Source organism: Silene latifolia, chromosome X (genome assembly GCF_048544455.1).
Source record: "Silene latifolia isolate original U9 population chromosome X, ASM4854445v1, whole genome shotgun sequence".
In the NCBI taxonomy this organism is placed as follows: Eukaryota; Viridiplantae; Streptophyta; class Magnoliopsida; order Caryophyllales; family Caryophyllaceae; genus Silene; species Silene latifolia.
The window spans coordinates 214,343,397-214,354,017 of record NC_133537.1 but is presented as its reverse complement, the minus strand read 5'-3'; the positions used below and the strand labels follow the sequence as shown (position 1 = coordinate 214,354,017).

Sequence of the window (10,621 nt, the reverse complement as noted above, 5' to 3'; positions counted from 1 at the left end):
GATGAAGAGTTGTCAAGTATTCAATAAACCCAAATAGTCTTCAAATTACCCAATTAAAACTAAGAACACTTGAAGGATTAAAGAGGAATTTAGATTTGATTAATATTGAAATGAGTGATTACAACTTGATTAATACTAAATTAGAACTTGGTAAACTTGGTTGTTAATCCCCTAACACAATGGGGTATTTATACTAAGTACAAGAATTAGGGTAACTAAGGGCTTAAATGACGATTAATTCCCTAAGAACACGATTAGTGCTTTGAAAGTCCTAGAGAGAGCGGTCTGGATTGTCATTGAAGCAAACTCGTGCTGCCCAGGGATCCGCTCGACCTGATGGTGAGACGCCCGGATCAAGTTTTGAAACGTCTGACCTGGGCTCGGGATGCCCGGATTGACGGTTGGGACGCCCGGATCAAGGCTTAAGATGCCCGGATCTTCGATCGGCTCTTCTTCTTCTTCTTCTTCTTCTTTATTGACTGCCCAAGGATCCGTGGGGATCGATGGGTGGTCGTGGGGATCTTCAGCATTGTCCATTTCTACTTCATTTATTCACTTAGGCCTTTAGTAATGATCTCCTCTTTGATGCTTGGTCATTAGATGCACTCCATTTAGCTCTACTTTGCTCCATAATTGCAAGGTTAGCGATCCTCTCCTACCAAGGACACAAAACCTCAAAGAATATGCAAAGTAGGGAACTAAAGATAAGAAACGACCCTAATAAGCTCTAGAAAGCTATGACCCTTATTAATACTAGCCAATGTGAGACAATTAGCGGGTCTCACTCCACCCCTACAACTTACAAGAAGACATCCATGAGGTAAGATGACTTCTTGCAAAGCAAGGTGGGGCTTGCCAAAATGGCGATACATCAAAGCAATTAAGCACACAAGATCAAATAGAGGATGCATCTACAAAAAGAATAGACACTTTACTTATCTAAGTGGCGGAAATCATCTAGAGGGGAAGCAATCTAAGAGTACACACTCCATTGTAGAAATCATTTCTCCAAGCTACTAAGTAAAAAAGGATACCAACAAATCACCTCCAACACTACTACAAATCCAGGCAACTACAACGCCCCTTTAACAACGATTATTCACGAAAATCACAATAGACGTTGTAGAATGTATGGCGCGAATTTTACTAAAATTAATTACAACGGGTATGGATATAACAACCGTTGTTATAAGTTTTAACAACGGGTCACACATGCACAACCGTTGTTAATAATTTGGCGCAAAATTGACGCAAAGTTAGTGAAAAGTAATCACAACGGGTACTTTTGAAACCTGTTGTTAAAACTTATTTGACAACGGTTATTGTTTTACAACCGTTGTTAAAACGTTTTAACAACGGTTTTTCTTTAATAACCATTGTCAATACCTTCCATACTATAAACCACACAAACACAAATCAGCTACAACCACAAAATACAAACCTTTATGCACAAACACAAACACAAAACACACACTTTCTCATCGTCTCTTTCTCTCTTTCTCATCGTCGCTTTATCTTCTCGCCGTCACTGTTGATTTCATCGTCTCTTACTTTCTCTAATTACCAGGTAAATCTCACCATCACTGTTGGTTTCATCGTCATTATTTTCTTTTTCTAATTATTTCATTTGCATGTATGTGTTTTTATCGACCATTATGTTATTTCTTTAAGTATTATTCGCTTAATTAGCTAGTAAAACAAATTAAATAAACTAAAACAAAGAAGAAGCAAGATGATAGAGCGGAATGCAAGATAAACATCATTAATATATATATATATATATATATATATATATATATATATATATATATATATATATATATATATATATATACATAAATTAAAAAAAAAAATTACATTAATAAAAATGCAATTCTAATATTTTCATAGAGAGTCTTATTCTCTTCTATGATATCCGTCCTCTCCTCCTTGGTTATTTGGAGGTTCCGTTCAGCACTTGCTATATCGTCATATAGCTGCAACTGCTGCTGCTCTGTCAAGCCATCTTTTTTGGCGTCCTTCATTATGGATCGAGCATCCGCAAGGTAGCTCCTGAAACATTCCTCAATGTGGAGCAACCGGCGGATGAAACTGTTGTTGTTCTCGAACATAGTAAGAGTCTTAAGGATGATATCATTCATTTTGTTGATGGAGTTTTTAGTTTGTTTGAAAGATTAATTAGGGTTTATTTGGAGTTTGTTTTAGCAGTTAGGGTTTGGAGATGTATAGTGAGATAATGGAATGTTAGTTGAGATAATGCATGTATTTATACTAAGCAATGTGTGGTTTGAGTTGTTTTTTAGTTAATATATATGTTAGGAAGTTGTGCCATAATCATCATCATATCTCTCTCTGCTGCTTCAAATCTTATTACTAACCCTTCTCATTCCATATTGTCCATTCATATGCATAGGGATGGCAGTAATTATGCATGCATCGGAATTATAATGGGCCGTAATTATGCATGCATATAGTAATATTTAATTTAATTTTTTTATATTTTTTAAAAACAAACAACAACGGTTATTTATAAACAACCCGTTGTCTTTAGTCATAACAACGGTTTTTTATATTAAAACCCGTTGTTATAACTTTCCCCCCAAAATTGAGTCACACTTTCCACAACGGGTTTTTATAGTTAAAACCGTTGTTAATAGTTTTAACAACGGGTTCCTTAAGAAAACCAACTGTTGTTAAAACCTTTTACAACGGACGCATTAACAATGTCCGCTTTTTTATATAACAACGGTTTTTAACCGTTGTTATAGCCTGTATCTGTACTAGTGCAAGTTGTGTTAAACTAGGGTACTTTTATCCTTAATCGCTAAATGCTTTTGTCAAGAGTAGGCTCCCTATGATGTTATAAACACTGTAGGATCGCGGAATTTCCCCTCTTGCCTAGACAAGAAGAAGGGTCGTCCCCTCTCCACCATGCAACAAAGAAAGGATCATCAATGGATAAAAAGGGATCAATGTGCTTTCATAATGGTAGTTTGCTTTTGTTTTGTTTTTCCCCCAATTTCTTGTGGCATTTGTCTTTTGAGAACATTTCTTTGCCACCTTTGATGTTTAGCAATTTGATACTTGACCATTTCTTCACATTTTTGAACATTTTCAAAGTAACCCCATTTTGTAGCAAGGGCACTTTCATTGAAGAATATGAGTCTATTTTAGCTCCTGTTTTCATTGATACAATTTTGTGCAAACTTTTGTCTTTGATTTTGGTACTTGAACTCAATTTGGAGATTTATTATGCCCATTCCCTTTGTATTGGCAAAACATGATGATAAAGATGAAAGAACGGTTGCATGGCATCAAGGGTCACCTTGGAAAAAACGGTAGACAAGGAGTCATCACACCAATAGGTACTCTTGACTAGGCCTTAGTCCATGGGTCAAAAGATACTAGTATGACACATCCTAGGGTGTCTTGATAATATTCTAGGAAACAATGTCTCAAGGAGAAAAATTATCTACAAGGGCCTATATACACTTGGCAAGCTTCCCAACAAGACATTTTCACAAAAAATTTCCTAAAATGCAACTACATGCCATGATGCAACTAGCATATATACAACCTAATGCAAATGCTACTATCACTAGTATGCCATAAAATCTAAATGTAACTCCTATAAACACATTGGTTTGTACCACATCAAACAAAAAGAAGCCACATTGTCATTAATAGAGAGGAAAACGGGGATTTGGAAAGATCATACCATGCGGTCTTCATATTCCTCATGCCTCGGATGTGGCGTAGTCGGTCTAATGTAATAGGAGTGAACATAAACAAACAAGTATATACAATATATACATTATTTCTACACTACAAAAGGAAAGAACATATTTTTGGATTTGTAAAATTTTTAAATTTTTTTATCATTTTTGAATTTTTGATTTAGAAGGTGTTATAATTCCGCATCCCCACACTTAGAGTGGACATTGTCTCCAATGGACAAAACAATAGGGAATTGTGCAAATACAATGGAATGAATGATGCATGATTCTACACTAGATGCAAATTATGTGTGAGATATGTACATGTGATAAACTACATGATCCATGCTTTCTATTGCTTGGAGAGCTAATTTGAATTAACTCACATTCCTTATGATTGAACTTCCCCAAACCGGACAAAACACTATTGCTAGTGCAAAAAGAAAGGGATGTTCATTCACGAGACATAAAATGCAATGCATGAATGAAGATTGTCATTTTGGATTATTGTAGTGGGAGCAAAAAGATAAACACCTCAATGTGACCGAGGTGGGAGTCCCTTGAGTGGTGCTAGGACTCCAAACTCAAAGCTACCAAGAGTCCAAAATGACTCTTAAAGTGATGCAAGTTAGAAACTATACAAGTTATAGAAACATGAGACAAAAACAAAGCAAAAAGAGGGGTAGGAGACTTATAATGGAATAGGTTGGTACTAGCATAAGTGATCAACCCCGCATTGTAGTGCCCTCTTTCAAGCTTTGTCAACCATCAATTGTCACTCATTGTGACATCATCATCACCATCTACCTCCATGGAACCGGAGGTTTCACCATCATCTCCTTCACTTGAACTTTGCTCTTCTTCCTCATCATCTTGGCAAGACCCACTATCTTCCCCGCTCTCATCATCAACTTCCTCCTCTCTCCTTGTATCCCTTTCTTCATCTTGAGAAGCATTAGGAAAGAACACTTTCCTGTCCACCCAATCCGGCAAAGAACTCGAAGGATCAAGGAATCCTTGCCTAGTAAGATGGTAGAAGGGTGGATATTGAGCGTAATAGGCATTCACCCGATCATTGTAAGCTTCTTTATGCATATGTTGCATTAGTTGGGTCAAGTAGTCATTGCCCGCCATAGTATCATTAGCTTTGAACTCTTGGTAGGCTAAGGGATAAGATGGTGTAATAATGGAGTAGGAGGGCTCTTCTCTTGTACTTTGTTGTTGTTTGATGATGGTCTCGGCTTGCTCGGAAACGGGGATGAGGTAGTTAGTCCGGTGGGTGGAGATACGATAAATCTTACTTGGTAAGATAATGGACTTGGCATCCTTGATGAGCCACTCATAGGTATGGTCCAAGTTATCATGCTTGACCCATTGAAACTTGTGAATCATGTTGCTCATGTCAAGAAGGTGGCTCCCTTTAACCGATTTATAAGTGTTCTCTTTGTTGAAATCCGTGTTTAAATGTTTTGCCAACCTCGTCGCCAAGCCTCCATTAACAATGAAAGCCGCACCATCTTTCCCATTCTCAATATCCAACGATCTTTTGATCAATAGTTGGAGAACATTATACTCACTCTTGGGTTTCCCACCAAGATTCAAGAAAGACTCAAGGTAAACAAAGTCTAATTCCGTCAAGCGATTGGCTTCTTTTCTAGCAATCAAAGTGTTTTCCACGAACTTGTGCCAATACCTTATACCCGGATGATGAATGTACAAGGCATGGCACTCTTTGAAAGTACTGAACTTACGACCGGAGATAGCTAGTCAAATTGGTTCGGCATCAAATTCCAAGGGTTTCTTTGTGAGCCGGTCATGCCTCTTAAGCCCAAACACTTGACCAAATTCACCTTTGAGCATCGTTCGAGTCTTGTTTTCGAGACGGAATTCTATATAATTTCGAGTTTCAATCTTATACTCCCTCAAGGAACTAATGAATTCCAAAGTCAATGAGGGGTATGTCAATTCAATCATTTCAAATAGGGTTGCTAACTCCATGGACTCGAAAAATGCCTTTGTTTGCTCAAGGACACCCAATTTACTCAAAGCATCTTGATATATGAATTTTGTAGCTAGAAACTTCTTCTTGGCTAGGGATTCGAATGCATTCCTATGCTTATCGGATAAGAAAGTTACCTCCGGATAATTCTTCAATTGTTCCACTTCCGGGGTAGAAGTAGTAGCTTCCTCAATAGCATTGTTGGTTGAAGTAGTAGCATGCTCCCTTTGTACCAAGACCATTGCTTTGGATGCTAGAGCTTGTTGCCTTTTAGACAATGTTGGTGTTTTTGTTGCCTTGCTTCCTCCCTTGGTCCTTGCCATTGCTTTCCTCCTTTCAAAGTAGTATCAACACACCAAGTAAATACTTGAATGCTCCTTTCTTCTTCAAGTGTCAATTGAACGCCCAATCAATTTGGGGTTTTTTCGAATTTTCACCTAACTCTAGAGAAATTGATTGATTATGTGAAGAAATTGTTGTTTGAATGGTCTTATGTTGATGAAGGAGTGATTTGTTTTTTATTTGAGCATCTTTGGACTTGATTTGGGTGAATTTGGATGAGAGATTATTGTTTTTGGATGAGGGTTTGAAGGTTGAAGTGAGGGAAATAATTGTGTTTGTGTTTGAATGAAGTGAAATAAAATGAAGAAGAGGGGTTTGGTCCCGTGTTTTTGTTGATATAGCAGGTCGGGACGGGCGACTCAGGGTGGAGTCGGGCGGATTTTTGGATAGTGGAAAATTTATTATCTGCAATGCTTTGGAGACGGACGGCTTGGAGAAAAGTCGGGCGGATTTGTATATGGGTCGCTCGACTTATGCTAGAGACGGGCAGATTGTCTTCCAGTGTAAATTTTACAATAGAGGGCTCATCCATGTCCCACGACCTGAGCTGAGGTCGGGTGTCTTAAGCATTGGCTTGCTCGACTTGAGGTCGGCCCGGGAAAAATTCATTACAGAGCAGATTTTACTTTGCAACCCTTTCCCAGTCCCCACGGGCTCAGGCCTGCTCGTGGGAATTTTCTCCCCGTGTGATTTCTTCTTCTTTTTCTTCCTCATTTCTTCGTGGGTAGCCTTACAAAGGCCTGGTTAGCCTAGGCATGTGCTTCCCCACACTTGATCATCAAACACTACACATTTGAAGCACAATAAAATCCCTCCCTCATTGCTCTCATGTCCCACAAATTCGTCAAACAAAGCATGTAAAATGCAATGCAAAAATTGAGTAATGTACAAGTTAAATGAAATGCAAGTTAAGCCTCCTGCCTACACTAGCTGGTACTGGAGAAAAGTGTGTCAAATCAGAGATACCTTTGATGAAGCTTTACAGCAACAACTATGGTCTGGGCATATAGGACGGGAATATTCCATAGCCAAGGGCTATGAATGGTTAAGAGAGAAAGGAGACAAAGTTCAATGGAGTGGCTTAGTTTGGAATAAATGGTCATTCCCAAAGCATAGTTTTCTGGTGTGGATTTATCAACACGGAAACTTGAACACAAATGCTAAGCTATTCAGTTTAGGGATCAGGGAGGATGATACCTGCTTCCTCTGTGGTCAGGATCGGGAGACTCTTGAGCACTTGTTTTTCGCTTGCAGATATAGTAGGGAGGTTCTTGGTAGTACGGGCTCGCATCTTTGGAATCGGATCCCACAGACTAATATTATGGGGTTGAGGTTGAGTAGAAGAGGAACTAAGGAAGAAAAAGGAGTAATAAATGTTGTGATTAACGCATCTATATACCTTATTTGGCAGCAAAGAAACTCCTGCAGAATAGATGAGTGCGTCTTGAGACCGTCGAAACTTGTGAAACAGCTCACTCAGGACATGAAGATCCGATTCTCTTCTTTGATCCAGGGAAATGGAGATGGTGGTGACTATGTTAGGAAGTTTATGGCTGGAGATGAATGTAATTCCTAATGGCGACAGGAAGAAGATGATTCACCTTAGTGAACGAAGAAGACGATGATAGTTTCTAGGGTTATCTATTTTTGGGGATTTCTGGTTTTGTCCCCAATTTGATTTTGTTGTCGGTTGGAATATGATTTGGGCTTGTCCATTTCATTCTAGGCGGTCTGGATGTTTTGGCTTTGTTTAGCATTTTTGTATCCGTTTATGGTGACACATGCATATATATATATATATATATATATATATATATATATATATATATATATATATATATATATATATATATATATATATATATACGACTTACATTTTACCAAAAAAAAAAGAAATGCAAGTTAAGAGGTTAGAATATTTATAAATGGTGGTTTAGGGAGGACTCCACCAAACTCTCCTTCATTTGAGAGGTGTCAAGGAGGCAAAGTCAAGGTGTTGTTGATGTTGCTCAACACCTTGTAGAAGTAGTCAAAGGCTTGTTCATTCTCATGGTAAAGGTCTTGTATATACCCTTGCACATTGTTGTCTTCATTGTTGTAATCTGAGTCAAAGTGTTGACAAAGATTCGTCAAGCCTTGGGCTAGAGTCATAGCATTCCCAAATGTAGGGATTAACCAATCCCTCAAATTCATCGTTCCATAGATCGTAAACTTTATTTTCTTTTTCTCCTATGTAGGGTGAATCATGAGTTGACAAGAGCAACTCTCCTTCCTTGTTATCATGGCCAATGAGGCCTTCATCTTTACTTGTCATGAGTGAGCTTTGTAAGCTCTCTTTCTTGTTGTGAAAAATTTTCATGCACTCCGAATAGAGCCATTTCAACATCATCAATATCTTTCTTCCAATTGGGCGGTGTGTCTTTGCCCTTCTCTTTAAGGTTTCCAACTTTCGCTTGTTCTTTGAATGGAGATTCTATTCTCTTCTTCTCACCCTTCCGAGTATAGTGATCAACCATAAAGCATGGCTCAAACAAGTTGGGAGCTCTCATAGTTTTATCAAGGTTGAAGGTGATTGTCTCATCACTTACTTCAAGTGTGAGCTCTCCATGTTTCACATCGATTACCGCTCCGGCGGTGTGTAGGAATTGTCTTCCAAGAATGATTAGAATGTTGAAATCCTCCTCCATATCAACAATGACAAAGTCCACCGGTACAAAAAACTTTCCAAATCTCACGGGTACATCTTCCCATACCCCTAGTGGTTTCTTTGTTGAACGATCCGCCATTTGTAAGGTCATGTTGGTGCACTTGAGCTCTCCCACTCCTAGTCTTTCACATACCGAGTATGGCATGACACTCACACTTGCACCTAGATCACATAGTGCCTTGTTGATTGTGGTATCACTATGCTACATGGAATGGAGAAACTTCCCGGATCTTTGAGCTTTGGAGGGGAACTCCCTTGTAAAATTGCACTACACACCTTAGTGAAGGTAATGATTTCCAATTTTCGGATGGACTTCTTTTTTGTAAGGATATCTTTCATGTACTTTGCATAAGCCGGAACATGATGGATTAGCTCTGTGAATGGTATAGAAACCTCTAAGTTCTTCAAAATATCCATGAATTTTCCAAGTTGCTCATCAAACTTGGGCTTTGCTCGGGAACGTGGGAATGGAAGTCTAATCACAATAGGCTCTTTCTCCATTTCTTTAGCCTACTCGTCATTTCTCTTCTTTGATGAGTCATTGGTAGTTGTCTTTACCACCTTAGAATTTCTCCTTAGTGGTTCAATCACATCACTTTGCTTGTCATTCTTCTCAACAATACCTTCTTAAATTGGCATCTTTGGTCCCTCATATCTAGAACCACTCCTCAAGTGGATAGCATTTATGGTCTCATGTCTTGTGGGAGGATTACCTTGAGGAGGTAATTGTCCCTTTTGTCTTTGTGAACTAGAAGAGGTCAATTGAGACAATTGAGTCTCCAACATTTTGGTGTGAGCAAGTATATTGTTGATGGTAGTTTCTTTGGCTTGGCTATCCCTTTGCATTTGAGCAACGAAATTTTGTTGGCTCTTTTGCATTTGGAGGACCGCTTTTTGAACATCAAAAGCTTGGTCATTGGGTTGATTGTAGTATGGTCTTTGAGTAAGATTTCTCATTGGAGGGGGTGTATATGTGGGTTGAGGGTTTTGAACATTTTGATTCTTGTATAAAAGATTTGGATGGAATTTGGTATTCTCATTGTAATAGTTGGAATAAGGTGTACCATTTTTGTATGCTTGGAAAGCATTCACTTGTTCCTCTACATTGATCTTGATCATGTCCCAAGGTTCCATAACTTTCACACACTCTATTTGGGATTGAGGATGATGCCATCATAGCATTGATATGTTGTTTGGGTGATTTGGAAGCTTCATCAAGCTTGGCCATGGCTTTCTCAAACTTCAAGTTTATGGTATCGATATGAGCACTTAATTGAGCACCCAATTGTGTGATGGAATCCACCTCATGCTTCCCTCCTCTAGTTGACTTTCGTGGCCTACTATATTTGGAATTATGAACCGTCATCTCTTCTATTTTGGCCCATGTTTGGTTGTCATCAACCTCGGTGAACCTCCCATTGGACCACATATTAAGCACATTTCGTGAGTCTTCATATAAGCCATTCTAAAACTGTTGAACAAGGAACCATTCACTAAGTCCATGGTGTGGACAAGAGAGACAAGTGTCCTTAAATCTCTCCCATGCTTCATATAATGATTCCTCATCCCTTTGCTTGAACCTAGTAATTTCGGCTCTCAACATGTTGATCTTCTTCAGAGGATATAACTTCTTGTAGAAGGCAAGTTCTAACTTCTTCCATGAATAAATTCCAAGGGTAGGCTTGTTTAAGCTCTTCCGGTTTGAGAGATTGCATCACAATAGTCACAAAATATCTCCATGTGTAGGTGAGGATCTTCACTAGGCATCCCTCCAAATTTACTTCTCTCAACTAGTTGTATGAATGCGGATTTGGTAATGAAATTACCGGTTAAGTGAGGTGGTGTTGGAGTACCATT

General features: G+C 38.6%; 1 protein-coding gene and 1 non-coding gene across 2 annotated transcripts; both read left to right on the top strand.

Annotated features, from left to right (window-relative positions):
• The first annotated feature begins 6,958 nt into the window (after positions 1-6,958).
• Positions 6,959-7,633, top strand: LOC141619266 (uncharacterized). The gene has a single exon (XM_074436295.1). It carries the CDS (start codon positions 6,959-6,961, stop codon positions 7,631-7,633), a length of 675 nt encoding a protein of 224 aa, XP_074292396.1.
• Positions 7,634-10,260: 2,627 nt separating this feature from the next.
• Positions 10,261-10,367, top strand: LOC141624902 (small nucleolar RNA R71). The gene has a single exon (XR_012534705.1). It is a non-coding gene; the product is annotated as a small nucleolar RNA R71 (small nucleolar RNA).
• Positions 10,368-10,621: the final 254 nt, after the last annotated feature.